The sequence below is a fragment of the Poromitra crassiceps genome, assembly GCF_964638095.1.
Source record: "Poromitra crassiceps genome assembly, chromosome: 3".
Classification (NCBI taxonomy): domain Eukaryota; kingdom Metazoa; phylum Chordata; class Actinopteri; order Beryciformes; family Melamphaidae; genus Poromitra; species Poromitra crassiceps.
In genome coordinates, this window is record NC_139625.1 from 41,444,931 (window position 1) to 41,471,024 (window position 26,094).

General features: G+C 47.4%; 2 protein-coding genes across 2 annotated transcripts in view; one reads left to right on the top strand and one right to left on the bottom strand.

Annotated features, from left to right (window-relative positions):
- Positions 1 to 7,797, top strand: part of tgfb3 (transforming growth factor, beta 3) — a 15,871-nt gene extending 8,074 nt beyond the window's left edge. The window contains exons 2-7 of the mRNA XM_083634006.1: positions 643 to 806; positions 3,522 to 3,651; positions 3,811 to 3,918; positions 4,605 to 4,776; positions 5,383 to 5,536; positions 6,699 to 7,797. Coding sequence (XP_083490132.1) covers positions 643 to 806; positions 3,522 to 3,651; positions 3,811 to 3,918; positions 4,605 to 4,776; positions 5,383 to 5,536; positions 6,699 to 6,857 — 887 coding nt within the window. The 3' untranslated portion in view covers positions 6,858 to 7,797. The remainder of the gene's footprint in view (positions 1 to 642; positions 807 to 3,521; positions 3,652 to 3,810; positions 3,919 to 4,604; positions 4,777 to 5,382; positions 5,537 to 6,698) is intronic.
- A 105-nt stretch (positions 7,798 to 7,902) lies between these two features.
- ttll5 (tubulin tyrosine ligase-like family, member 5) overlaps positions 7,903 to 26,094 on the bottom strand; it is a gene marked incomplete at its 5' end in the record, with an annotated part of 80,457 nt that continues 62,265 nt past the window's right edge. Inside the window, 4 exons of the mRNA XM_083633998.1 lie at positions 7,903 to 9,634; positions 14,708 to 14,790; positions 19,458 to 19,645; positions 25,141 to 25,348. Of these exons, the coding sequence (XP_083490124.1) occupies positions 9,582 to 9,634; positions 14,708 to 14,790; positions 19,458 to 19,645; positions 25,141 to 25,348 (532 nt within the window). The 3' untranslated portion in view covers positions 7,903 to 9,581. The remainder of the gene's footprint in view (positions 9,635 to 14,707; positions 14,791 to 19,457; positions 19,646 to 25,140; positions 25,349 to 26,094) is intronic.

Genomic DNA, 26,094 nt, shown 5'->3' on the forward strand with positions numbered 1-26,094 from the left:
CATATACTCTCTATCATGACATGGAGGAGTCTCCTCCCCCTGCAGATACAGCCCACTGGCCCAGGTAGTGCTGTGTTTCGGCATGTGATCCCACATGTTCCTAGCTGAGCTGCTTAGGTTCCAGGGAATACTTGGCTCCTGTCCTAGCCCTCGAAGCACCTGTTGGGCTCTAGAGCTGGTGGGAGGAGCACGCTAGCTGCCGTCTCTCTCCAGCCTGTTCCACCACCACATGGGACATTTGGTTTTCATTTCATGACTTCAACTTGTTGCTAACTCGGACTGCACAAAGCATAAGCAGATGGTCCATGGCAATGGCTCGCAAATAGTTAAAACAAAACCTGTTTTTCTGTCAAACATCTTAACTTGTAGTGTGAAATCCCCAACAATAAGCACACTAAGTATCATCAATATTCCTAATGTAAACATGTCCACCCTTGTGCAAAGATGACAGTGGAAAATAGGCTTTGATAACATGTACACAATGAGGTAACAAAAGAAGGAGAGCTTTAAGGATCTGATAGAAGAAACAACGAGTTCCAGCCTGATCAAACAGCTAGAAATGACCTTGTGCTTATATGAAGGAAAGTTTTAATAAAAAAATTTAAGGCCACTGTTGAGTCATCATTTCCATGTGCCCCGCAGATGACCTCCCCTACTGCCCCAAGGGGATCACCTCCAAGGTCTTCCGCTTCAATGTCTCAGCCATGGAGAAGAACTCCACCAACCTGTTCCGCGCTGAGTTTCGAGCACTGCGGGTCCCCAACTCCAGTGCCAACAGAAACGAGCAGAGGATTGAGCTCTACCAGGTGCGTGAACAGACCATTGATTCCCGCTGCCGGCCCAACGTGGGGGGTAACGCGCTCCAATTCTCTCAGAAGCCCCGAAGCCGCGAGACTGTGCAGGTCAACAAGAAAGATGAAAACATTTCTATCAGGGCGTCCAACTCCCACTCTCCTCTTTTCAGCTGCTGATCATTATTCCATGTGCTTACAGTCAAATGGATTCTACATTAGAACACATTTAAGAGCTTGCTACAGCCGTCTTTGAGAAATTCTACATTACCATTCGGCAATTTCTTCTCTCTCAGCTGTCAGTCTCAAAGCAATTTGTCCATTCTTGTTATTTCAAGTGAGGCATTATGCTTTTATAGATCTGCATCTGTATTCATGTGATTATAAGTGAGGTGTTATGCTTTCAACCCACGATTTATAGATCTGCATCTGTATTCATGTGTTTATAAGTCATGAGATTTTTCGGTGCTGTGTGTAAAAGTACGCGCCTTTTAGATGTGTGTGTGTGTATGCGGGGTATTTGGATGTGTGTGTATGTGGGGTGTTTGGATGTGTGTCTGTTGCAGGGTGTTTTGATGTGTGTGTGTGTATGCGTGGTGTTTTGATGTGTGTGTGTGTGTGTGTGTGTGTGGGGTGTTTGGATGTGTGTATGCGTGGTGTTTGGATGTGTGTGTGTGGGGTGTTTGGATGTGTGTGTATGCGGGGTGTTTGGATGTGTGTATGCAGGGTGTTTGGATGTGTGTGTGTATGCGGGGTGTTTGGATGTGTGTATGCGGGGTGTTTGGATGTGTGTGTGTATGCGGGGTGTTTGGATGTGTGTGTGTATGCGGGGTGTTTGGATGTGTGTGTGTGTATGCGGGGTGTTTGGATGTGTGTGTGTATGCGGGGTGTTTGGATGTGTGTGTATGCGGGGTGTTTGTATGTGTGTGTGTATGCGGGGTGTTTGGATGTGTGTATGCGGGGTGTTTGGATGTGTGTGTGTATGCGGGGTGTTTGGATGTGTGTGTGTATGCGGGGTGTTTGTATGTGTGTGTATGCGGGGTGTTTGGATGTGTGTACGCGGGGTGTTTGGATGTGTGTGTGTATGCGGGGTGTTTGTATGTGTGTGTATGCGGGGTGTTTGGATGTGTGTGTATGCGGGGTGTTTGGATGTGTGTGTGTATGCGGGGTGTTTGTATGTGTGTGTATGCGGGGTGTTTGGATGTGTGTGTGTATGCGGGGTGTTTGTATGTGTGTGTATGCGGGGTGTTTGGATGTGTGTATGCGGGGTGTTTGGATGTGTGTGTGTATGCGGGGTGTTTGTATGTGTGTGTATGCGGGGTGTTTGGATGTGTGTACGCGGGGTGTTTGGATGTGTGTATGCGGGGTGTTTGGATGTGTGTATGTATGCGGGGTGTTTGGATGTGTGTGTGTATGCGGGGTGTTTGGATGTGTGTGTATGCGGGGTGTTTGGATGTGTGTGTGTATGCGGGGTGTTTGGATGTGTGTATGCGGGGTGTTTGGATGTGTGTGTGTATGCGGGGTGTTTGGATGTGTGTGTGTATGCGGGGTGTTTGGATGTGTGTGTGTATGCGGGGTGTTTGGATGTGTGTATGCGGGGTGTTTGGATGTGTGTATGTGGGGTGTTTGTATGTGTGTGTGTATGCGGGGTGTTTGGATGTGTGTGTATGCGGGGTGTTTGGATGTGTGTGTGTATCCGGGGTGTTTGGATGTGTGTGTGTACGCGGGGTGGCGAGGATGGATTTTCGCTGGGTTTCCTCATTAATCTCCTGTGAGAGACTGGGAGTAATGATCAGGTTCCAACACTTCCTGCCAGGGAGACAAGCGTCTCCGGACTGCATAGCGCCTCTGAGGCAGGCTCTGGCCGGGCCCGAATACAGACTGTCAGGCCCTCAGATTGTTTCCAGGGGCCCGGGAGGAGATAGGCAGGGTCAGGCACTGGGGGAGTAAACGGAGCCGCTCGCCCCCACACTTCAGGCAGGGGCTGATTGGCAGGGGGCTGGTGCTGGCAGCCCTCAGCCCCCTGGTCCCACAGGAAGCCAGATTAGATGCTGACAATGTTCAGGAACCTGGTTATCCCAGCACTGCTGCGGGGCGAAGTGCTCCAACCCGCCCCCCAAATGCACACACACAAACACTTCACTCATTTCTCCCCGGAGATAAACTTCTTTGTTGAGAGAAATGCTACATACTTGAGGAGGTATAGGGATCCCTGATCACACTGTTGCAGGCCTGCCATTCAGATCACATTAGTCTGCATGGTCTTGAGATCTACTGTAAACTCTGACATGATAACACAGTTAGGACATGGTTCCCTGTCCCTCCACAAATAGCTGCAACCCTGCTTTGTGAATACTACGGTACCATATCAACCTAGAATGTTGGGAGCCCAGCTGAAGTCAAAGTTTGAACTGCTGATGGGAAGGACAGCCAGTTTCTCATTGGCAGGATGGTAACACGCAGGCATTAACTTGCAAAATGGGGATATCAACACAGGGAGTCACTTTTTCCATGAAGAGAAGACATTTGGCCCGGGGCATTCTGGAGAGTCTGGCTCAGACAGCTCTGGTTGAGTGTGTGTGTGTGTGTGTGTGTGTGTGTGTGTGTGTGTGTGTGTGTGTGTGAGAGAGAGAGAGAGAGTGAGAGTGAGAGAGAGAGAGAGAGAGAGAGAGAGAGAGAGAGCTGGGCTCAGAGTTTATGCAGCCGGGTCACACTTTCGTCTCTTTGCAGATCCTCCAGAAAGATCACCACATAGCCAAGCAGCGCTACATTGGGGGCAAGAACGTCCTGACCAAGGGGACGCACGAGTGGGTCTCCTTTGACGTCACAGAGACAGTCAGGGAGTGGCTTATGTACCGACGTGAGTGGGGCTCCTCATATTTTCCTTGCATCACACCTTATTACATATCAACACTCGCGCCAAAGGCCATTACAGATTGACGTTAATTTAAATCAAGGAAAATGGCCCGAGGGAAAATGTCAGTTGCTTACATCCCTCTCTGCTCTTGTTTCTCCTCAGAGACCAACCTGGGCCTGGAGATCAGTGTCCACTGCCCCTGCCACACCTTCAGCCCTAATGGTGACATTATCGAGAATGTCAATGAGGTGCTAGACGTCAAGTTCAAAGGTAAGATGGCGTTAAAGACCTCAGTGGCACGGGAAAAAAAAGTTCAGATAGCTTGAGTTTCTATCAGCGTACTGTATCAATCGTGAGATTGGTTTGAGGAAAAAGTCCCTCTGAAGTCCCGTCCAGTGAACATGTGCCTCAAGCATTGACACTCATTTGAGGCCTTTTTAGTAAGATAATGGGTTTCCTTTCGAAGAGGGAGAGAGACACAGAGCATGGGAATACAATTGGTCTGGTATCTCACTTAGCGTCGGGGCCTCCGGGTCCTCGGTCCTGGGAACACTCCCCTGACTGGCTTGGCCACAAGGAATGTGCTGCCACGGCGCTCAGACGCTTGGCCCCGAATTAAAGAGGGGCGTCCATATCCACCAGCCGCGTCTCTCCTGAGATCTCCACTGCTTTAGCTATCAGGGGCAGATTGGATGAGCAGACACAAGCCCAGGGGGGAGGACGGAGGAAAGAAGGAAGTTAGCCACCAGCTCTGACTGGTGCTGGAGGAGGACGAAGAGTGAGTCAGAGATGAGTGCAGTCCAGCATGGAGATTATCCTTTTACTGTAAACTGTCTGTTGACACACATGTCATTTTTTGTACTATCCTCAACAAATCCTCCGTACTTCTGTTCATTTGGCCCATTGGGTCAAGTTCTTGTTCGTATCATTGATTTTTAACGGTCTTCCTCCCACAGGTATGGATGGGGACTTTGACGAGCAGAGTCGACTGGACATGAGCCGTCTGAAGAAGCAGAAGGAGCAGCTGTACCCGCACCTCATCCTCATGATGCTCCCTCCCCACAGGCTGGACGGCCAGTCCTCCTCCCGCAGGCGCAAGCGGGCACTCGACACCAATTACTGCTTCTCGTAAGAAACCTTTCCTCGCCCTGGAAAATGTCATACACTGCTTAGACTATTGTTCATTGTCTCCCACTTTCTAAAAATACCGCTCCGCACTGCACTGTCAGTTCCTAGAGGTGCAACCCTTGTTGGAAGACAGACTGTTGGCGAGTTCAAAAGTAGTAATGAGGAAAAATCATTGTCTTCTCTAGGCAGAGGGGAGGGTTAAATATTGACAAGGCGACCTCGAACGCAATATCACCTGTCATCTCTCTGGGCGAGTACATGGGCACAGAACACATTGAATACGCTTGTTAATCGCCATGCCGAGCGTGACAGAGGCATTAGCAACCTGATACAAGTCGAGATCTGTCCCGGTACGAGGAGACGCTACCTCTTCTCACACGCCGTCGCCTCCGCTCTGGATTTCCTCTGTCAGGCTGACAGGCAGCACCAAGACACCTGGGCTGCCTCCAACAGGGAAAAGAAAGGCACACCTAAGAGTGGAATTTCAGAGCTCTTCCCGTCTCTGGCTGAGAGGCCAATGGGGAGGAAAATGTATACAACCCTTAAAAGTGTGTGTTATCTGTGAAATGAGGATCTCCTCTCACCTCTCTCCCCTCTTGTCTGTAGCAATTATGAGGAGAACTGCTGTGTGCGGCCACTATATATCGACTTCCGCCAGCACTTGGGCTGGAGGTGGATCCATGAGCCAAAAGGGTACTATGCCAACTTCTGCTCCGGTCCCTGTCCTTACCTACGCAGTGCGGACACCACCCACAGCTCGGTGAGTCTTACCTACGCAGTGCAGACACCACCCACAGCTCGGTGAGTCTTACCTACGCAGTGCAGACACCACCCACAGCTCGGTGAGTCTTACCTACGCAGTGCAGACACCACCCACAGCTCGGTGAATCTTACCTACGCAGTGCAGACACCACCCACAGCTCGGTGAGTCTTACCTACGCAGTGCAGACACCACCCACAGCTCGGTGAGTCTTACCTACGCAGTGCAGACACCACCCACAGCTCGGTGAGTCTACCTACGCAGTGCAGACACCACCCACAGCTCGGAGAGTCTACCTACGCAGTGCAGACACCACCCACAGCTCGGTGAGTCTTACCTACGCAGTGCAGACACCACCCACAGCTCGGTGAGTCTTACCTACGCAGTGCAGACACCACCCACAGCTCGGTGAGTCTTACCTACGCAGTGCAGACACCACCCACAGCTCGGTGAGTCTTACCTACGCAGTGCAGACACCACCCACAGCTCGGTGAGTCTACCTACGCAGTGCAGACACCACCCACAGCTCGGAGAGTCTACCTACGCAGTGCAGACACCACCCACAGCTCGGTGAGTCTTACCTACGCAGTGCAGACACCACCCACAGCTCGGTGAGTCTTACCTACGCAGTGCAGACACCACCCACAGCTCGGTGAGTCTTACCTACGCAGTGCAGACACCACCCACAGCTCGGTGAGTCTTACCTACGCAGTGCAGACACCACCCACAGCTCGGTGAGTCTTACCTACGCAGTGCAGACACCACCCACAGCTTGGTGAGTCTTACCTACGCAGTGCAGACACTACCCATAGCTCGGTGAGTCTTACCTACGCAGTGCAGACACCACCCATAGCTCGGTGAGTCTTACCTACGCAGTGCAGACACCACCCACAGCTCGGTGAGTCTTACCTACGCAGTGCAGACACCACCCACAGCTCGGTGAGTCTTACCTACGCAGTGCAGACACCACCCACAGCTCGGTGAGTCTTACCTACGCAGTGCAGACACCACCCACAGCTCGGTGAGATGCAGCAAAATAAATGCATGTAACCAAGAAGTATGCACTCACTCGCTGATCCCTGTCTTCCTCCCATAGCTGCTAAGCCTGATCCCTGTCTTTCTCCCATAGCTGCTAAGCCTGATCCCTGTCTTTCTCCCATAGCTGCTAAGCCTGTACAACACCTTGAACCCGGAGGCGTCTGCCTCGCCCTGCTGTGTTCCTCAAGACCTGGAGCCTCTCACCATCCTCTACTATGTGGGTCGCACCCCGAAAGTGGAGCAGCTCTCCAACATGATCGTCAAGTCATGCAAGTGCAGCTAAACGGCATCGGGGCGCCCCCAAGCGAGAGACCTGGGATCTGATGGCACCCAGTACTACTCAGGAGGGGTATGGCAGGATGGAAGGGTGGTACGTCCTGCAGCAGTACCTCTATTCATCAACACACCCTCCCCCCCCCCCCCCCCGGCTGCAGCTCTCTCTCTCCCACAGACCAACCCTGCAGAAGAGATGCAGCCACCCCTGCTCAGCACCATCGGCAGCATGTACCTAGAAGACTTTTCAAACACCACTTCGTTAACGACGCTCTCAAAACCCCATCAGAACTTTTTTCCTTCAACGGTAGCCTTTTCACATTGGTGTTTTCTTTCCTATTTTTTTATATTCCACTCCGTACCTTTGTGGCATATGACATGGGCATTGAAAGCCCGTTTTCAATGAAAACAGGAACAAAACACAAAATCTTCTTGCTATGACCACTGCATACTCAAGGACATAAAAGTAATTGCAGTCAAAATGAGAAAATGACTGAGAATGCAGACTTAACTCAGCGTGATAGGAATATGTCAAAGGGGGTAAAACAAACATTATTGTTTGCGAAATGCAAACAAATCCCTCGGCCGACAATGCATGGCCCGACACGCAGGACACACTCGACTGTCCACGCTGGAAACTAGTGCTGTGCCCGCCACAGCTGCCTACACTGTTCATTTAGGATTCAATGCTGTTGGATAAAAATGATCTTGGGAAGAAAAGAAAAAACATGCTGGAAACCAACCTTTATTCAAAATAGTATTTTCATGGTTATGTTTACCTCTGTAATGCAACAGGATGGTGTTTCCTGGGATGGTTTTCTTCTGAAACAAAGCCTTTCTGTTGTATGAGACAATGTACGTCATAAGTGAACACTTCACTAGATCACAAACTGTAAATGTTTTTCTTATTACTCTTGGAAACACTTTTTTTAATTAAAATATGGACAGTCTTGGATAGTTGTACTATTTTCATTATTGTTGGAGTTTTTCAATTTGTATTATTTATTTTAGACCACCAGGGCAATAGAGTAACTCACATCACTAAATTATGCAAGAGGCAGCCTCAATTCACCACTTCAGTGTATGCAGTGAGAACACATACATTTACAGACTTGATCGGTTCATTTTAATGTTTGCTGAACAAGATATGAAATCATTTCAGTATTGCTTGCTACATAACTGTCTAAAATGGTCACCAAAATGGACCTGACATGTTACCATGCTTGTATACTGTAAACAAACAGCTTTAAACATATGACTGTAAACATTTTTACAGCACAGCAGAATTTAGACATTGATAAATACTGTATACACATTTGGATTCTAAGAATCTCATAAGCAGCATGCGTTGGCTTTGACAGTAGTCAATACACAACATATACTTTCACATCAACCATTACAAATATTACAAAGAACCCCAACACCATCAACAAGTGTAATAAATCTAACACCTTTGCAAAATTGAAAACTACATTCATGTGCAAAACATCCTTCAAATATGATAATTTTGTTCTGAGAAAGAGGATGCATAAAATTCAAGTATCTCTCACAAAGCAAAACAATCATCATAAATGCATACTGAATCTAATCATATAACAACAGAGATGTTTTATTTCGTAACAAGCCCTGAGTATGTTTACTATACAGTCCTAAATGATGGAATATCACCGCTACAAAAAGACACTGACATTAAATACTGATGAACATATTTTACTTATAAAGCCAAAGTAATCAATTTGGTCCATCCAGAATAAAACTTGAGGGTTTTCTCAACAATGTACAGGAATGATCTTAAGACAACTGTATTCTTGATGGAACATATTTGTCAGATCAGCAAAGACGTTAAATCATCTTTTAGTCTGGTGTGTGAAAATGTGTGAAGCAAAAAAGGCAACAGCCAATATTATTTGAGCTTTAAACATCAGAGTTTCCTTTTACATCTCGCCTACAAGCAAAGGATGCTAAACTTTCAACACATCCTTTGGCAATGAGCAGAGAGTTGTGACTGAATTGGCAACCGTTTAGGTTTCAAGAGGGAATGGACGCTGGAATGTGTTGCACTGCAAGCCGCACATGAAAGGAACTGCTCCACATGTTCAGCGTTTACAGCAGCAAGATGAGAAGTCATTATGGAAGAATACTGGTCAATTTGCAGTGACTCAGCGGATCTCTCACATTAACAAAATCCCTATGTCACATGCGTTGGGGGTATGCCTTTTTCAGCAACAAAAACGTCTTCATAATGCTACACAAATGGCTAGGAGACACGTCCCACGGCGTGAACAGAGACTCACAGTTTTATCTGACAGTGATAGTCGCTACGGGGCTCAAGGAGCCATCTGCTGAAAGCTATCTGTCACTGAAATCTTTCCATGGCATCAGTAGCATGGGGAGAATGAGGGAAGACAACTGTTGGGATATGGAGATTGAGGGTAGCCGAGGGGGACGAGGGGAGGGGGAGCTGAAAAGGCCCGTCTGAGCTTTGAGCTGTGCAACAGAATCCCGACCTGCGTCAAAGCTGGGCATTCCTGGCCCGGCAGGCTATCCCCTTGCATGTCTGCGGCTGTATCATAGAGAAATTAATAGGGGCCCTGTTCGATGTCTGGCATGCTTTCATCTGCTGCTGTTGTCCTTTCCCGGTGTACACCTCTCCGAGGATGCGGGTGTGCGGTTACATGCAGAGACACCTGTCAGGATGGCAGAGCGGCAGGACGTGCCTCTGGTCCCCTTCCTGTCATCTGTGATTGGGCCCCTGGCCCTGGAGCAGCTTGCGGTATGCAGAAAGACCTGGCAAGCAGCAGACAGAAGTTCAATTAATAATAGAGATCCTAGAGGAGTGACACAGGCTTCTCCTCACAGGGCCCATGTGTGCACAATCATGAATTATTTAAGTCAAAGCTGAAAGTAAAACACGGCAATTCTTTCTTCAGAGGAGTAAAACTATGCTGGTGCATGTTCCTAGTAGTTGTTCATGGTCAAGGTGGTTCACTGGTTAGCAGCAGATCTGCTCCGTCAGCTCGCCGTCAGCTCTCTGTCAGCTCGCCGTGAGACTTTGTCTGGCTGCCCCTTCGCTTTCAGCCTCTCACTCTCTATCCTATCGCCTGGCCGCGCGCCAGGCATCCAGTAGAAAAGGAATTCCAAGTACAGTTGGAGCTGCCGTGTTTGTGCTCCCAAACAGTATTCCCTTTCATTCCCTCTCGGCAGACTGTTTATTTTGGTGCTCTTTTACACCGTGGGGCCTGACGGAGCTGGAAAACCAAAACATCTCCCTGACTTTCATTCGGATGACATGACCGCTGGAAGCAGCTTCTTCTAGCTCAGCAAAAGAATGATAAGAGTTGAAACTAGGGCTGCACGATATTCGGGAAAAAACTGAGATTGCAATATATTTTGTTTCTGCGATATATTGCGATATGTGCCAGTTCTCCACTACAGAGTTGGTCCGGACTCCTAGTAAAAAGCTTGTCACCAGCTACGAGCCAGGCTAAGCTAAAATAGACTAGCACTAGCACAACTCCAGAAGCATCCCAACTACGGTTCGGAGCCGCAAAAACTGGAAAGCTAACATTATGCTACTCTTAACAAACCCTTAAATCGGAGTAAATTATGTTATATCAGACAGATATACATTGTACATTATTCATGGAAAATGAGAACCATGCAATTTTTCCATTTGTATCAAGCAGCAAAAAAGTTGCAGCATGATGTGTTGAGTTCATTTGCCTTACTTGACATTGCACGTATTGCACATGTGCACATTGCCATGACGATGCTGAAATGAGATATTGTGCAGCCCTAGTTGAAAACAAAAATGAGAAACTAATGACACTGACTGCTTACTGAGTTAACTGCTTACTGTAATCATGGCAAATTAACCCCAAAAGGTGTAACAAGCAGCCCATATTGCTGCTGTGCAACTGATATCCTTGATGATCTACTTCTCTGGATAATCAACAGCGTATGCTATGTAGTTACATATGTTGTATCTACCCACTTCCTTGTCACTCTCATAAAAAACTGGTTTAGATAAAACAGCCACTAGCATAGACAGCACTGTACATCTGAAAAGGTGATGATAGCCAATAATAACTACCTTTTCTTTTCCAACACGGCACCACACAAAGTCTTATTTTGGTTGAGGCCCAAAGCGATCCGTCTTGACATGATCAGGATCCCATTAAAATGGCACAAGTGCAGCGTTCATTTCCTTCTCAAACCGAAAGCAGTAAATCTCCTCCCAGTCGCTGTCTGTGGAGCCCTGAGAACTTCAAGAGGATTGTAAAACACATGTGGCCGATAGATATAATCTTGTTTCATAAGCACTGATGGGTCCTCATCAAAATCCTCTCCTCATCCCACATAAAAAAAAAGAATGGGGGTGCCACAAAGAGAGGGAGAAGTGGGGAAAGAAAGTAAGGGAGATGGAGGAGGGGGGTGCATGCGTAAGAGGCTCCAGAGAGAGAGGGAGCTTTTCAAAGTAAGAAAGAGAAAGAGAGTTGTATGAGCAAAGAGAGACCCAGAGAGACCCAGAGAGAGATAAAGAGAGAGTGTGATTAATGACGGCTGACAGCTGATCATAGAGAATGCTCTCTGCATTTGGAGCCACTCTAACTCCCTGTCAGAATCGATCAGGGGAGGCCAGTCATCTCGCTACAAAGGTACACTGGGCAGGGCCAAAACCCTGACTCACTCCTAAGCTCCACAAAGGCTGTGCCCCTTCTAATAACAACCCCCTCCCCTCACCAATCCCACCCAAATCACCACCCCAAGTCTCTGTTATACACCCCCCTCCCCAATCACCACCCCAATCTCTGTTATAGACCCCCCCTCCCCAAATCACCACCCCAAGTCTCTGTTATACACCCCCTCCCCAAATCACCACCCAAATCTCTGTTATAGACCCCCCCTCCCCAAATCACCACCCCAAGTCTCTGTTATACACCCCCTCCCCAAATCACCACCCAAATCTCTGTTATAGACCCCCCCTCCCCAAATCACCACCCCAAGTCTCTGTTATAGACCCCCCCTCCCCAAATCACCACCCCAAGTCTCTGTTATAGACCCCCCCTCCCCAAATCACCACCCCAAGTCTCTGTTATACACCCCCTCCCCAAATCACCACCCCAAGTCTCTGTTATACACCCCCTCCCCAAATCACCACCCCAAGTCTGTTATACACCCCCCTCCCCAAATCACCACCCCAAGTCTGTTATACACCCCCCTCCCCAAATCACCACCCCAAGTCTCTGTTATACACCCCCCTCCCCAAATCACCACCCCAAGTTTCTGTTATACACCCTCCCTCCCCAAATCACCACCCCAAGTCTGTTATACACCCCCCTCCCCAAATCACCACCCCAAGTCTCTGTTATACACCCCCCTCCCCAAATCACCACCCCAAGTCTGTTATACACCCCCTCCCCAAATCACCACCCCAAGTCTCTGTTATACACCCCCCTTCCCAAATCACCACCCCAAGTTTCTGTTATACACCCTCCCTCCCCAAATCTCTGTTATACACCCACCCTCCCCAAATCACCACCCCGAGTCTGTTATACACCCCCCCTCCCCAAATCACCACCCCAAGTCTCTGTTATACACCCACCTCCCCAAATCACCACCCCAAGTCGCCGTTATACACCCCCCCCAAATCACCCCCCCAAGTCTCCGTTATACACCCCCCCAAATTCCCACCCCAAGTCTCCGTTATACACCCACCCAAATCACCACCCAAGTCTCCATTATACACCCACCCAAATCACCACCCAAGTCTCCGTTATACACCCACCCAAATCACCACCCAAGTCTCTGTTATACACCCCCCCAAATTCCCACCCAAGTCTCCGTTATACACCCCCCCAGGGGCGGAATGGGATTCTAATTCAGGCCGGGCATTAGATAGCAAGCAGGCCAGGCCGATACGGGCCGCCGCGCGTGCCGGCGTCCGTAGGGCGGCGGCAAAAAATTTGGGCCATTTGAAGCCCAATTTGAGCCGTTTGAAGCCCAATTTGGGCTGTTTGAAGCCAGATTTGGGCCATTTGAAGCCCGATTTGGGCTGTTTGAAGCCCAATTTGGGCCGTTTGAAGCCAGATTTGGGCCGTTTGAAGCCCAATTTGGGCCGAGTCCAATTTTACAATGAGATGCACCCACTTTAACCGTGAATAAAGTAATAAAACCAGTAGTAAACCAGTAGGCAGCGCCTGGCCTGCTGTTCAGTGAGTGGCTTGACTGGGGGCACCAAATTTTTTTTTTTTTTTTTTGCAGGCCAGGCCAGGCCAGGCCAGGCCAGGCCAGGCCAGGCCAGGCCAGGCCACCGGGCATTTGCCCGACGTGCCCGATTATGCAGTCCGCGCCTGCACCCCCCCCAAATCACCACCCAAGTCTCCATTATACACCCCCCCAAATTCCCACCCCAAGTCTCCGTTATACACCCCCCCCCAAATCACCACCCAAGTCTCCGTTATACACCCCCCCCCCCAAAATCACCACACCAAGACTGTTAAAATCCCAGTGCCATATCTCAGTGCATGGCTAAACCTGCCTTGTTAACTGCTTTTGCTGCTGTGCTTTTTAGTTCTTTCTTTCGTTCAGACTTCTCTTTGGAAGTCAAGAGCGAAGCATCTCTCCCCCCCCACCATTTGCGCCCTGAACGACGGAAAAAATGCATTCATGAAATTCAGAAGCTGCTCCCAACAGATCCAGTTACAGTTATTGATGAGTTTATAAGATGTTTGTTAGCCTGCGCCAGTCTTCATACTTAAGGGGAGAAAGAGAGAACGAAAGAAAAAGAAATGTTCTGGTCACAGGCACGCACATTTGAGGGGGGTGGGGGGGTGGGGGGGTTGGTTGGTGCATAGCTACTGTATTTTTCCAGCAGCTCAGTTTGGACAGATGCGGGCTGATCTCGTTTTCTCTGGGTCGGCTCGAACGTGACGCTCACATGTTGATGAATGGTGTGATCTGCTAATGCTAACATATAGGAGGTCTATGGAAAAAGTCTGTGATCAGACAAACAGATGTGCATCAACAGCACAAACGTAAGCTTAATATCACTGTTACTGCAATAAGCCCCACACTCAGACTCCAAGATGGAAAGAGTTGTGCGACTGCTGCCGGATGACAGGGCGCATGTGAGTGCATGCATGCACAATTGCACATAAGACCACAATGCACTTAGCAAAGACCAAGGCTATATTTTTCCTTCTCTTGATGTGATTTCTGGGGCACGACTGGACAGGGATTTAGGTGGCTGGGCAGCAATTAGGACTGGGAAGGAATGGCCAACAGATGGGAATGCCCGAACTGTTCCCATCACTGGATCTCATTACAAAAGAGGGATGTCATCACCGTAATGCCTCTTTATCCTCCACAAGTCATGTGACCTCTGGACTTGGACACATGGAGACTATATGATCAAACACTGGAAAGTTAATGATGTGTTTATGCCCACTCATTTCTGGCTGCTTCAGTTCTACTTGGCATGAACTCTAAGGAGGGCTATGGCACAAGTCATTATGATATAATAACCGGTAAAACCTTAACCTATCACTGTGTACCGTTCAAACACGGCTGTAATGAATGTTTGCACACATGCACAGTATTTAATGCTATGATAAGGTAGTAATCTTTTACAGTGTGCAAAGCCTGAAAAGGTGCCCAAATGGAAGAGCCTTTTAAAACATTGCAAACTGGCCGTCCTGTACACCACTGAGCAAGCAGGACCAAGATAAAAATATCCAGTGGTGTTTATCACTGCCTGGCTGTAATCACTGACACTGGCATGGAGAGGGCATAGCAGCATACCAGCATGCACATGGCACAGGCGTTCGCGGGGAGCTGCGGCGCTGTTGTTGGACCCACCTGTTTTCCCGCTGAGGGCCTCGTACACCATATGCTGGCCGTTGGACACGCTTCCACCGGCCGCACTCTCCGCAGACGTCTGCCTGTTGGTTCGGACACAAGATAAGAGTGTGTGAAGACTGAACAAACCCGCTCATGCGGGAATATGTAGTGCCAAACTGTATCCCCCGAGACCTCCCTTATCTCCCCTGTCCTGGTCCAGGCTGCAGGGAATGACATGAAGTTTGACACCTCACTCTGGATTCATTCCAGTATACTTAGCATTACATATCAGAGCAAATATAGAGTCAACTGTTTTGGCTAACTTGTGAGTGCATGTGTTTGTGCATGTGTAAAATATGAGCATGCAGGCACATGCGCGCACACACGCACACACACATACTGTATATATTTACAAAACTAGGCATCTAGCCCGCTGAGCTGGTCTTGCTGCTCGGCTACTGCGTGGCCTCGCCTGCCCTATTGGCGCGCCGTGCACGCAATGTTTCCTTCTCTCTTTGCCCCTCTCTCTCCCTCATTCTCCCTCTCTCTCCTCTCGCTCCCTCTCTCGTGTGTGTGTGTCACTGATGACATCATCAGTGATGGTATGACATCATTGATGACATCACTGATGACATCACCAGTGATGTCACTATGACATCCTCAGTTGCCCTCAATTGCTCAAGTGACAACACTGATGACATCACTGATGACATCATCAGTGGGACAAAAATTGAAACAGAGAGAGATTGCCCACATGCTCCCTTTTATAATAGGATAATGTCTGATCTCTTGGCAGGAGAAAAGTGCCATGGTCTCTCAAGTGTTCAGTCCATGGAGGCTGGTGGGGGCTGGTGGGGGTGTCTTGACATTCAGTAGAGGTAGAGGTTAAGTGTTTACTGAGTGCTTCTCATGAGCTATTGTGATGGGGAGGGGGCACATTCCTGCTGCTGGGCAGCTCTCCTGGGTGACGTGCTGCTGGGCAGCTCTCCTGGGTGACGTGCTGCTGGGCAGCTCTCCTGGGTGACGTGCTGCTGGGCAGCTCTCCTGGGTGACGTGCTGCTGGGCAGCTCTCCTGGGTGACGTGCTGCTCACATTGGTCAGATAATGGTAGTGATAACTGAGTATGATAATGGTAGTGATAACTGAGTATGATAATGGTAGTGATAACTGAGTATATGATAATGGTAGTGATAACTGTAACTGAGTATATGATAATGGTAGTGATAACTGAGTATATGATAATGGTAGTGATAACTGAGTATATGATAATGGTAGTGATAACTGTAACTGAGTATATGATAATGGTAGTGATACTGTAACTGAGTATATGATAATGGTAGTGATAACTGAGTACCGGTATATGATAATGGTAGTGATAACTGTAACTGAGTATATGATAATGGTAGTGATACTGTAACTGAGTATATGATAATGGTAGTGATAACTGAGTATATGATAATGGTAGTGATACTGTAACTGAGTATATGATAATGGTAGTGATAACTGAGTATATGATAATGGTAGTGATACTGTAACTGAGTATATGATAATGGTAGTGATACTGTAACTGAGTATATGATAATGGTAGTGATAACTGAGTATATGATAATGGTAGTGATACTGTAACTGAGTATATGATAATGGTAGTGATAACTGAGTATATGATAATGGTAGTGATAACTGAGTATATGGGAACTGTGGGCAATGGGCATAGACAGGAAACAACAAACTAGTCAATTTCTCTCAAAGAGCTGCATGGTTTTAGAGCTCATAAACAACAAATTATACCATATTTTATTACAAACAGAGTGTCTGTGCAAATAGCGTGTTTTCACAGAGTACACCATAATATGTAATGGTAAGGCAAAGAGCGAGCCGGGGCGGACACGTCTGTAAGCGTGTACGTTAAATCTGTTGAGCATTTTTGAGGGGGAACAATAAAGAAAGCTTAGCTGGCATTAACCTCTCGGCCCATAACAGCAGCTCGCCAAGGCAGCAATAAGAAGGTAATGAGGGTACACACTGCCTCCTTGTAAGGGGCTGCACAGTTGTTCTTTCATACCATTACACAAGCACAAATAGAAGTGGCCCACTTTAAGCATGGCATAACTCAACAGGAAGCAACCCCTTTCATATTCAGAGGAGGGGGGGGGGACCTTGACCTCGGGGTTCTTCACATCACTTTCTTTGTCAACAGTCTCTCACTCTGTCACTCTGCAGAGTCAGGCGGTCAGCAGCAGTGGTGTAGGGGCGAGCTAAATACTCTGATAAAACACCACCGCAGTTCAACGCTTCACAAAAATACTACTGGGGGGAAGGTGAAGAGTGAAGTACATCATGTAAACAGAGTGGAGGCGCAGCATGCAGGTAGCTAGCTAGCTAGCGTGTCTTAATGTTATTCACGGACCAAGGGGATACAGTTGAAGCATAAACAGACGTTTGGCAGCTTCTGTGTGTATACAGTATCCTGTGAGGCTAACTGCTGCTCGCGCTGACTAATAGGGAGTGAAGGCGAGCAGCGAGGCTGACATTAATGGCGCTGGTGTAATTGTCACCCTATTAGTAATGCCACACGACAGCGCGCGTTTCCGTAGCTACAGCTGCAGCTAGCCAAGCCTCGCAAACAAAATACCAAACAGACCCATTTATTTGCGTTACAAATTGCTCCTTTCAAAGCCTTCACTGAAGTCATAGCACTTTGAGACCTCGCAGCCTCTGGAGTTGGCAGCCACTTGATGTTGATAGACCGGAGAGTCGTGCCCGACTGAATGTGATGCAGCAGCAAATGTATTTTAGGTTGGTTCAGCTTTAAAAAAAAATCAAAAGCCACAATACAATGTGCTGTTACTGAGAAACACTGCCAAGGCCTATTCAGCGTATTTTTGCCTTCACATAAATTAAAACTTAATGTAATGAGGCAGAAACGAATGCTGACTTGTCAGTTGGTCCCATCAGTGGGCAGGACTGGTTCGGCATTAGTGACAATGTGTTGACTGGATGAAATTCTGGTGAATGGGGAGAGTGAACTGGGGCTATTTTGTCTTGCAGGGAGAAAACTCCCCTCCCGTCCTTTCCTGATCTTCATCCGTATTAAAAATCCCTTTGTATGCAAGGCCCCAAACCAAATGTCATTGTGAGAAATAACAATTGTTATATTGCTCATCCCTGATGTATTATTCAAGGGAGAACCAGGCCAATGCTGGTAAAGTGTTATCAAATGCAGCGTTGCTGGTTCAACAGTTGGCTAGTGGAAAGGTGTTTGGAGGGTTGAATAACCTTGAGCTGTTTGAAAACACCCAGCACAGTGATTCTATTATAAGGTAGAGAAGCTTCGGCCCACACTGGGATGGCTTTCAGATGTGCCTCAGTAACCCAGGGATTGAGTTGCCCCTAAAACCAGAGCTGGGAATAAAGGGAAGCAACTTATTATCCCAGCATTTTCTGCGAACAATCATCCTCTTTCTTCTGGACAGTGTTTACTTTCTCTGTCATTCTTTCTCTTCCCCTCTCTTTATTCTTTCTTTTCATTGTTTCCATCCGTGCATTTTTGGTCTTGAAGCTTCCGTTTTTCCCACACTCTCCCCTGTCACACTGGTCGACCGCAAAAATGCAGGACAGCGGAGAGTGTGAGGGGGCCCTGGAATTCCACATGCAGAGGGTAAACAGAGCAACTGCCAGGAAGACACACACACACACACACACACACACACACACACACACACACACGGAGCGGCAAACAGTGCACCTACCCCGCTGCCCTAACCTACTCTACAACCCCTGCCCTTCTTAACTCTTCACGTGCCTGCCCCCTCTGCCGGTGTGTCCAGGAGACGAGAAGGACTGCCTGGCCCACGTTAACAGAGCGAGGCCGCGTGAACCCGCACATTAACCCGCGCTCTCTGCTAACTCTCTAGCCTCATTGACCACATCAAAGCGTTGCCGCTCAGAGAGCCAGCAGGCCTGCAGAGCGTTGTTGCACTGAATGAATGGACACACGCAGGCAATCGGCCTGACTGACTGTCAGCCAATTCACACATCACATCAACTCCCATTTAACGCACATCAAGATTTGTCCCGGTCTCAGTGTCACTCCAGTCCTGTGTGAGGAGATCTTCACCAGTCCTGTGTGAGGAGATCTTCACCAGTCCTGTGTGAGGAGATCTTCACCACAATGTACGTTGAGCAAACAAGCAGCCCTGATCCCATCACCAAGGTTTTTGCCGTTGTTGTGTAATTTGGCCAGATGTTGCAGTCATAAAGTCACACTGCAAAGCGTGGGAAACAGCTGGCAGTTCAGCCTCTTTCACTCCTTTTTTACTCCTCTCCTCCTTTCCTTTTCTTTTCTTTTCCCTTCCTCTGCTCCTCAGCTTATCTCCAAACCAAACAGGGTTTAAACGGAGCTCAGGGCCCGGGCCCTTCCATTGAACCACATTGTGTTTACGGTTCAGGCAGAAATCAGGCCTGTGATGAGGTTGTTTACTGAACAGGCAGATACAGCCTGCAGCCAAGAGGGAGTACTCCATGGTCCACGCCACACATATTCTAACTCTCATTAGCCCTTAGCCATTTCCTCTTGAACCCGCTGATGCCACGCACCCTGTTTCACTCCAGAAGCAGGAGCCAATCACTGCCACCCCCACTGCAACCGCTTAATATGACATAAATTAGATGGTGACTAAACGTCAGCTAGACTGGATTCAAGCAACATGGAAACAGAAGAGTTTTGTGGAGAGTTAATGGACTGAGTCAGCTACAGCGCTGGTCTTACTTGATGAAGCGCTGAGTCGCCGTCTTCCTGACCCGGCTGTCTCGGCCACTGCTGGGCGGCTTTGGGGTGAGAGCGGGGTTAACATGGGCCTGGATGTGGCTGTGTCTGTGGGCGGGATGGACAGGGTGGCTGAATGCGTCTGTGGGAGCCAGGGCCCGGGGAGCACCTGTCTGCTCTGGCATTAGAGCCTAAGGAACAACAAAGACCAAATGATTATTAAAACCTAAATGACATTAAAACAATACACTTACCCTTGACACAAAAGCTCTGTGATCAACTTATCTTTGTATAATGAGAAGGTGGTTGGTGGCAGTTTCACCTCTATGTACAGTACAAGCTAATGCTTGTTTAGTGGACAGTATGAGTTAGCTTTTTCAATGTTGAGCACTAAACCCCAACACACACACACACACACACACACTGGTCAACTGCTACTAATCCTCTCATCACACACACACACACACACACACACACACACACACACACACACACACACACACACACACACACACACACACACACACACACACACACACACACACTGGTCAACTGCTACTAATCCTCTCATCATACACTGGTCAACTGCTACTAATCCTCTCATCTCACAGATACACACACACACACACACACACACACACTGCTCAACTGCTACTAATCCTCTCATCACACACACATTGTAAATGATTCAAGAGCTTAGTTGCTGAAAAGTTTATGTATTCTTTCAAAACACGTGCATAATGCACACAGATACACGGACACATTTAACCAGACTGTAGTCATCATCTGTGTGATATTCATTGTCAACACAACTACAGTAAAAACAATCAATAAGTGTGTTGCTAGCAATTTGTTATGATATGCAACTTCCATACCAAAAGAGGAAAGAGGAAGAGCAATCCCATGTGGAATGGGTTTAGTCATGGGAAGAAAATGCTGTCTCCGCTCATTAAGGTGAAAGGCCTTGAAATGAATTAGTGCGGAAATTAATGAAATGCCATCCAATATCAAAACACGCTTGACATTTTTTGCAATTGGCTGCACTGAAAAAGCAAATTCTTCTCATTATTTACTTGTTTAGACAAGATAGCTCTTCAAAGGCTGGGGAAGGAGGAAAATAGCATTCTCTTCCTGACATAATATTTAAGAGCCACAATTCACTGGGTCCTTGTGATGCTGGGGAATGCTTTGCACACATTCCTTCCACGTCTCATGTCGATGCTATTTTCTCTGCCGCTTTATACGGCTATCTAACAAGCTAATGGTTTTCCAGCTTCCCAGCGCAGCCGTTTCAAAGCACCGGCAGTGTGACAGGGAATATCTGATGTCATTTCTGTGTTGATAAATGAGAAGCTGAGTTTCCAGGTTGCGAGGTCTATAGCCGCGTTGCAGTTTGAGCGGGGCCAGGAAGGGCACCTTTCTTTGGCTGCCAGGTGGCCCGGGGCCAAGCCTGTGGAGGAGCCACGCAGTCTGCACCCAGTAACTGGAACACGGACTGGAGCGCCGGAACGGCCCCCTCTCTCTTTCTCCCTCACACGAGTACACACAACCACACACACACACACACACACACACACACACACACGCACACACACACACACACATATGCACGTGCACACTTGCGCTCCACGAAACACTTCCTTTTCTGTATTCAGTTAAGCCGAAATACTTCAAATAAAATGTTCCCATAAAAGCGAGGTGAGTTCAGTCCCTCTGTATGGTTTCTTTCATGTCACTACAGAGGAGAGTCAAGACACTCACTGATTCTCAGAGGATTTACAGGGCAAGTCTACTGAATTCTATTGAGTCTTATGCCCATGGAACACATACATATAAAACGTGCTGGACTGAAGAGGTCATCTGAAGATGCTCATCACGGGGGCATGGTGGTGCAGTGGTAGCACTGTCGCCTCACAGCTAGAAGGTCCTGGGTTCGATTCCCACCTGGGATGCTGCGGGCGCTGAGGGTGTGTTCCCCATGTCCTCAGTGCCCACTGCCCAGGTGGGCTATCTCGTAAAAAGGGCCTTTCTGTGTGGAGTTTGCATGTTTTCCCAGTGCTCCCCTGGGGTTCCTCCATACAACATCGGTAAAGTATTTCTGATTCTGATTCTGATATAGAGCCCCACTAAAAACATGCAGAACATCGCCATTTGACCACCAGTGACGTCAATGTTTCAAGATGGTCCCCGTGTGCTGTACACTAAGAAAGCTGCCCACTGCTCTTGGCTGCCCCCCGGAGGAAGGACAAGCCTGAATGGGATAAATGCCGAGACCATGGCCCCAATTCTCCCACAGGCCTTCGGCGCTAAAACGGGCCTTAAACGCAAAAAAACGTGCCTTGCGCCTGCCTCGGTAAGATATCAACATGGCTTTAGGCTGCCAAATGCGCTTTAGGCGGAATGGGCGTGGCGCACTCCCTGAATGGGCGAGAATGGGCGTTTCAGCCTTAAATAGCGGCCTAATGATATCTTCCCACCTGGCGTAAATTTAGCGCTTTGCGCTTTTGAAAACCAGGCCTATTCAGTGCGCCAGTTGCGCGGAGCGCTCCTCTGCCTCTCCTCTGTCACCCTTCTCTGTGTCACTCCCTCTCTCTCCTCAGTCTGACAGGCACAATACAACTCTCTCTCTCTGACTCCCTCGCTCAGACAGACACAACACATGTCCCATAGGAAAAAGAAGTTGTAAGTTCACTGCCTGGCATGTGAAATGTCCCAGCATGCATTGGGCTACTCCATTTCGCTACTAAATAGCAACCAAATGAGCCAAAATAGATATAAAGGTAGATCTAAATAATGTGTAATGGTAACACAACCTGCAATTGTAGAACATTTCAATATTGGACCAAATAAAACATCGAAATGAAAACACCAGCCTATGTGTAACATATATGTCATCCTGGGCCTATATATATCCCTCGTCGATTTAACGTGATTTAGATAAGTGACAGCGTAACGCGCTTCTACTGTCATGTGCTATACTGTGATGTCTGCTCCAATAACTTGGCCCTACTTCACATTTAGTTTTACAATAAAAACACATTTCTGCAATGACTTTACATAATGTAGGCTATATTTATGTGCATCATCCTACCTGCAGCAGGGGAGAGAAAACGATATCTTTCTGGACAAACTTTCACCAATCTAATTAATCTCATCATATAGGGATAGGCTATATTTTTCTAGCTGATGCGTTTAGAACATTCTTTTCACTTTGATCTTGCTATAGTGTAGCGTATTTACATGCTTGCAGTATTTAAACTGCAGTTAGATTGGTTTGAGAAGCATAATAATATGGAATAATAGCCTATATGGAGACAGACAGAAGGGATGAAGGGAGGGGGGGGAGCAGAGCGCTTGGCTAGTCTGGTTTTACTGGATTTCTCCGTGGAATTGGAGCTTAAAAGGCAAGCGTGTGACTCTTTACTGCACTTCTCCAATGAGCAGACGGTGCATAATTTTACGCTTAAAAGGCGTGGTTATAATGCTTGAGGCCGCGTGTAGCGCCGACACCAAGATATCGAGTGCGCTGGTCCACACCCACTAATCTGGGCTGCGCCAGGCCCTAAACGCAGTTTCTACACCGATGCAAAGATAGGGCCCCATATTTCACCGGCCTCTGTCGGCATGAGTGTGTGTGTGTGTGTGACTGGCCGCATGCGTGTGTTGTGCATTGTCGTGTGACAAATAAAGACGGGTTTCTCCGTCCAGTTCTTCTTCTTCATCACCAGACAGAGTGGGTGGATCAGGCGAGTGGCAGCAAAGATTTCAGGGAGGGTTCCCCAATTTGATGGTGACTCAACCGTGCCCCGAGTCAACCCACCTATGACTTCAGTTTGTGAGGGTTGAACAACAGGATGGCTGGCTTAACACTGGGCCCTTCATAGCACATAATGGACTGTACACAGTCCACTTAGGAGAGAGGCTTCAGCAACAGGTACTGGTGGGAGATGGCGATGAGTGAAGGTTGGTCGACTGGTGAACTGAGCTCAAGCAGAGAGCTGACTGGGAGGAGACGAGGAGGAGGAAGGGACCTGGGGCAAGGCAGGGGGATCACTTTCACAAAGTGCCTTGCGTAAGGCAGCCGGGCCCAGCCAAGAAAAATATCACCTCAATTGCATTAATTAGGGCCCGAGCAAGACGATGAAAAAAACAACGATGTGAGCGCAACTGCATTACTCAACAATGACGTGAGCGCAACTGCATTACTCAGGCCGGATCGGGGGGGAAAGAGTCCATCCAATCATTCCACCCTTTAAGCTGTCCCACGGCGCTCTCCTGTCTCCATTTCTCTCCGTCCATAGAATGACTCCACAACAACCTCCACAAGATGAATAAACACACTCTTCCTGTCCAGATCCCCTTTCAAAGCAACTGTACAGAAAGTCAGAGAGCCTATCTATCTATTTTCTCTGAAGGTGAAAACAATACTGTGTCAAATGACCGACATCCCTTTACCTTTCTAATCTCCCTCAGCACGCCGCCAAATCACATCTGTCATGGCGAGTCACGCATGACTAAAAGCTCTTTTGTTGCTACATTACTACAGCTGAGAAAATCATGTCCCAAAATTTTGTTTGTGTTGTAATGGGAACATAAACGGAGTTCAAACCTGCCATGAATGTAATGCTAAGACTTCAAATCCGTGATGGGATCTGCAGCGGGGCCCCACTCGTGCCCTTATGGGCAGCATGCCTTGATAACTCACTTTCTAATCTAAGCACTGCCAAGTCACTCATCCCAACAAAGAGTCGTGTTGGTGTGAGGAGTCATGTTTGCTCTCCAGGAAAGAGCTTCTGGTGAGGATGTTCCCACCAAACACCACTTTGTTCAGTGGTTTGGACCGAGATTCCCAGAATAGCTTTGTAAATGCTAACATGAAAGCTTTCCCCTTGATGTGGGTGCTTTTTGCACTGTTTTGGACAACACTGTGCTTGACTAAAAGGAATATTTTGTACAGACACAAATATGAGAGTTTTCCTGAGTTATAAATCAATAGCTCTCATACGCTTTGCTCTGTGTTTTCATCCTTGCGGTGCTAAAATAAGAGTAAGACATCAAAAGAGACAGCAGGAGAAACAATCCAGCTGCCCTCAACCTTAATTAACACTAAACATTTTCAAAGAACTACAGTATATTGTTTATATTGTATGTTTTGATGTCATTGTTGTTGATATTGGTTTACTTCTTAAGTAAGAGACCTCGAATAAGCCCATTAGGGTTTCTTCTCTCTGCACCTGCACAATCTTTTCATACACTTGTATCCTTCATTTATTCTTGATTTTAATATGTATATTAATATACATATTTAATATATGTGCAAACAAACAAACAAATAAATAAATAAATAAATAAATAAATAAATAAATAGATAGATAGATAGATAGATAGATAGATAGATAGATAGATAGATAGATAGATAGATAGATAGATAGATAGATAGAAACTGCTACAGATCCCATTCCCAGTCACATGTTGCTGCCTAAACACCCTGGGCAGTAGGTGGTGTATTGAGTAGGGAAACAATCCTTAAATCAAAGGACCTGGGTTCAAGTCATGGTGTCTTTTGTGTGTGTTCTCTACAAACTATGTGTGAAATAGCCACCCCCCCCCCCCCTTCTCTCACTCACTCTCTCACTCATACTCACACACACACACACACACACACACACACGGTGCTGTTGGTTACCTGGTGTCGGCAGTGGGTCTGGTCCAGCAGCTGCTGAGACTGGAGTCTCTGCTGCTGCAGTTGTTGTATGGCAAACTGGAGCTGGTAGCTTCCTTGTGTGGGCTGGTAGCGCTGCTGGGGGTTCACGCCCGTCACCATGCTGTAGGCACTCTGCGTCTGCCCGTCCCAGACTCCCTCCTCGTCCTTTAGCGGCCTGTGGCTTGGAGGACTGCGATGAAGGGAGAGAAAAGTCACTAAATAAGTAAGACATTTTTTAAATCACCACCAAAAAAAGACACTCCACTCTATATTATAAGTTGAATGTTGCGATGGATATTGTAGTGCACACTGAATTCGTATGACGTATAAGGTTTCACCCCGTGTTGAAACCCAAGATTCACTATTCACTAAAGATAGAGATCTGACATTGTTACTCTATCCTTATAGCATACGTTGTTACTGTTAAGCTATATAGTAGTTTGATGTGTGGTGAGAGCGCAACCTCTTTTACACTTCTCTCATTGAATGTAGACCATAGAGAGGAAACAGGAGATGGGGAAGAAGGTGTGACAGAATAGTATTGCAGAAGAACAAATACATTGAAAGTAGGCTTGGGCAGTATCTATTTTTCATACCTCCCTGACATTAGACCGGGTAGGTATACACGGTATATGATGGTATTAGTTTCATCAGTGGGGGGGGAGTAACCAGCCAATTGTGTTAAGTGTTTCTCTTCTACCTCCAAATAATTCTTCTGTTGGCCAAGAAACTTCTATGTTTCAGAAAACCGTATTTACATTAACAATATTGTTCACAAATGTCCTCAATGGAGAATGACAAATGAATGGAATGGACACCATTATGGGCAAGCCTGTAACATCTTCAGTTTGAAGTGGTCTTAAACAATATAGTGTTGCTTGTAACATATATATATATGCCTATTAATAAGGTAAAAAGAAAGTAACCTACAAATGG